At 45.1% G+C, this 2,889-nt stretch overlaps 1 protein-coding gene across 1 annotated transcript; it reads right to left on the bottom strand.

Moving 5' to 3' along the window:
• Positions 1-277: 277 nt before the first annotated feature.
• LOC139027114 (zinc finger protein 567-like) lies at positions 278-2,886 on the bottom strand (the record flags this gene model as incomplete). Its single annotated transcript, XM_070442278.1, has 1 exon — positions 278-2,886. A coding segment is annotated over one exon (1,065 nt), but the record flags the coding sequence as incomplete, so codon positions are not given.
• Between the last annotated feature and the right edge of the window lie 3 nt (positions 2,887-2,889).

The following is a 2,889-nucleotide window of genomic DNA, read 5'->3' as shown; positions in this document are numbered from 1 at the left end:
ATAACTACAGCCAGTGTGATATCAATATTTATAAACTGGGTGGTTCGCACCAAGAATGCTGATTGGCTGACAGCCGTGTATATCAGACCGTAAACAATGGGTATGACAAAACATTTAGTTTTACTGGCCCTAATTACGTTGATTACCAGCTTATAATAAAGGTACCTCAAGGGTTTGTGGTATATGGCCAATATACCACGGCTAAGGTTGTATCCAGGCACTCCGCTTTGCGTCGTGCCTAAGAACAGCCCTTAGCCATGGTATATTGGCACAATATACCACACCCCCTCGTGCCTTACTGCTTAAATATATACTAAACTGTAGATAGGGTGTTGCAATGTAGTCTACATTTTAGATTTACAGTTGACAGGACCAATGGTTGCTAGGGAGTTTGTCTAGATAATCATAAAAACAACTGAACAGTTAAACAGAAAACAGCTTCAGTCTGGGTTTGGAGTTACGTTGTTTTTTTTCTCACAACATTTATTAAAATTATAAATCGATGGTGTTGTTTATAAATGTTATTAACCCCTTAAAAAATGAACTAGCATTTATTTAGTGGTCTCCATGAATCGTGGCCCCTCTGCAGTTCACAACACAGCTCTGTAGTTGGAGACAACCACGTATCTGAATAAAGCAGAATGTTTTAAATAACCAAACAAACATCACAACAATTTTACCCGTTATTTGTCATTTAGAATGAACTGGTCAAGGCAAAGATGGTGGATAAATGTTAGATGAACGACTCAAGCCGTTTACCATTGTCTACTTAAGTGGGTGGCTCTCCAATAGACACCAAATGCGAGTCCGGACTACTTAGTTCATTGACCTCCATTGAAACGGAAACATTTGGGAGTGGGATGTCTTGATTCAATCTCTGGTCAAGGAGGTAAGTTTGCGGTAAAATATTTCAAAACCCCAGAAATCAGGACACACCAGACCCAATACTTTGAGGAAGTCAGTTGTATAGTTCAATTCAGTCTCCCATCTGTTTTGTCTTTCATTACCTCATCTGGTTCCAAATCCCTCGCTACATCTGGCCAACATAGAAGGGGGAGGGGCCAGGGGAACGTAGTAGGTAGGCGTTTGAGATGTCCTGAGTGCCAAATGGCACCTTCGTCCATATAGAGTGCACTAATGTTGACCAGAGCCCTGGTCAGAGCCCTATGGGCCCTGGTTAAAAGTCTTGCACAAATTGTAGGGCATACTGGTCAAAATTAGTGCCCTCTATCGTGCAGAGTGTGCCATTTAGGACAGGCCGAGTCAAAGGCAGTGTTCCAGTACTTCAGGAAATGCTTCCTCCCAATCTATTTGCTTCAGTTGGTAACCAGTGTTCCAGTATTTTTAAGCCTTGAGACAATAGAGACATGTATGTATGTGTGCCATTCAGCTGGTGAATGGGCAAGACAAAATATTGAAGTGCCTTTGAACGGGGTATGGTAGGTAATAGGTGCCAGGCTACACCTATTGTCAAGAACTGCAACGCTTCTGGGTTTGTCATGCTCAACAGCTTCCTGTGTGTATTAAGAATGGTCCACCACCCAAAGGACATCCAGCCAACTGGACACAACTGGGAAGCATTGGAGTCAACATGGGCCAGCATCCCTGTGGAACGCTTTTGACACCTTGTAGAGTCCATGCCCCAACGAACTGAGAATGTTCTGAGGGAAAAATGGGGTGCAACTCCATATTAGGAAGGTGTTAATGTTTTATTCTATTCTATGGATTTTATTTTGTGAATTTCCCCCAAATCATGGTATTTTTCTGTCTCGGTATCGTAAGGAATCCCTCTATAAGGGATTGGACAGGTGYTAAACCAGGTTACCATGGAGTCTGTTGTGGGTAGGGATAAGGGACATGCTGATTATGTGGTGGGTAGGGATTAGGGAGTCTTGGGACAGAGACAGGCTGAGTTTGCCTGTGTGTGTCCTGATGTTTCTTCAGACTGCTCCACTGGGCAAAGGCTTTATCGCACACGCGGCATTGGAACGGTTTCTCTCCTGTGTGGGTCCGCCGGTGGTTTTTCAGGACATTCCCATCACGAAACCTCCTCCCGCAGTCAGGGCATTGGTACGGRTTCTCTCCAGTGTGGATTCGCAGGTGAAGAGTGCAGTGGCTCTTACTTGTGAAGCTCTTGTCACAGTAAGTACAGCGGTAAGGCTTCTCACCAGCATGAATCCGGAGATGAAGTTTTAAACTCCCTGTCAGGGAGAAACTCTTCCCACACTGAGGGCAAAGGTAAGGCCTCTCTCCAGTGTGTTTCCTCTGGTGGACTAGTAAATTACGTTTAGTGGAGAAAGTCTTGTCGCACTGTGGGCAGTGGACTCTGCTTTTGTGGGTCTTCTGCAGGTGATCCTTTAGAAGAGCCTTGGTAGAGAACTTCTCCCCACAGTGGGGGCATGGAAGAGGGCCTTGYTGCATACGGACTGGACCCAGTGTCTCCCCCTTGTGGTTCTTCAGGTGGTGCTGCTTTAGCGAGATTGTATGACAAAACTTCATCCCGCACACCGAGCAGTGGTAAGGTGTCTCTCCCGTGTGAGTTCTCATGTGTCTCTGTAAGAGTCCAGATTGAGTAAAATCCTTACCGCAGCGAGGACAGACGTACGGTTTCTCCCCAGTATGGATTCTCAGGTGTATTTTAAGATTGTCGGCATATCTGAATCCCCTTCCACATTCAGAGCACACGTGTGGGTTCTTCAGAGGATCACTTGGCGGGTGTCGTGTTTTTATGTGTGATTCCAGTCTTTCTGCAGTTATGAAACTCTTCTTACATTGACCACAACGGTGAGGGTGTTCTGTGTGAACAATTTCCTGGTGATGTTTCAGGCTTATTTTTACACGGAAATTCTTCCCACAATCCAAGCAGTGGTAAGGTTTCTCACCTGTGTG

The sequence above is a fragment of the Salvelinus sp. IW2-2015 genome, unplaced genomic scaffold (assembly GCF_002910315.2).
Source record: "Salvelinus sp. IW2-2015 unplaced genomic scaffold, ASM291031v2 Un_scaffold7538, whole genome shotgun sequence".
Lineage (NCBI taxonomy): Eukaryota > Metazoa > Chordata > Actinopteri > Salmoniformes > Salmonidae > Salvelinus > Salvelinus sp. IW2-2015.
The sequence above is the reverse complement of the archived record's forward strand: the minus strand, read 5'-3'. Positions and strand labels throughout refer to the sequence as shown.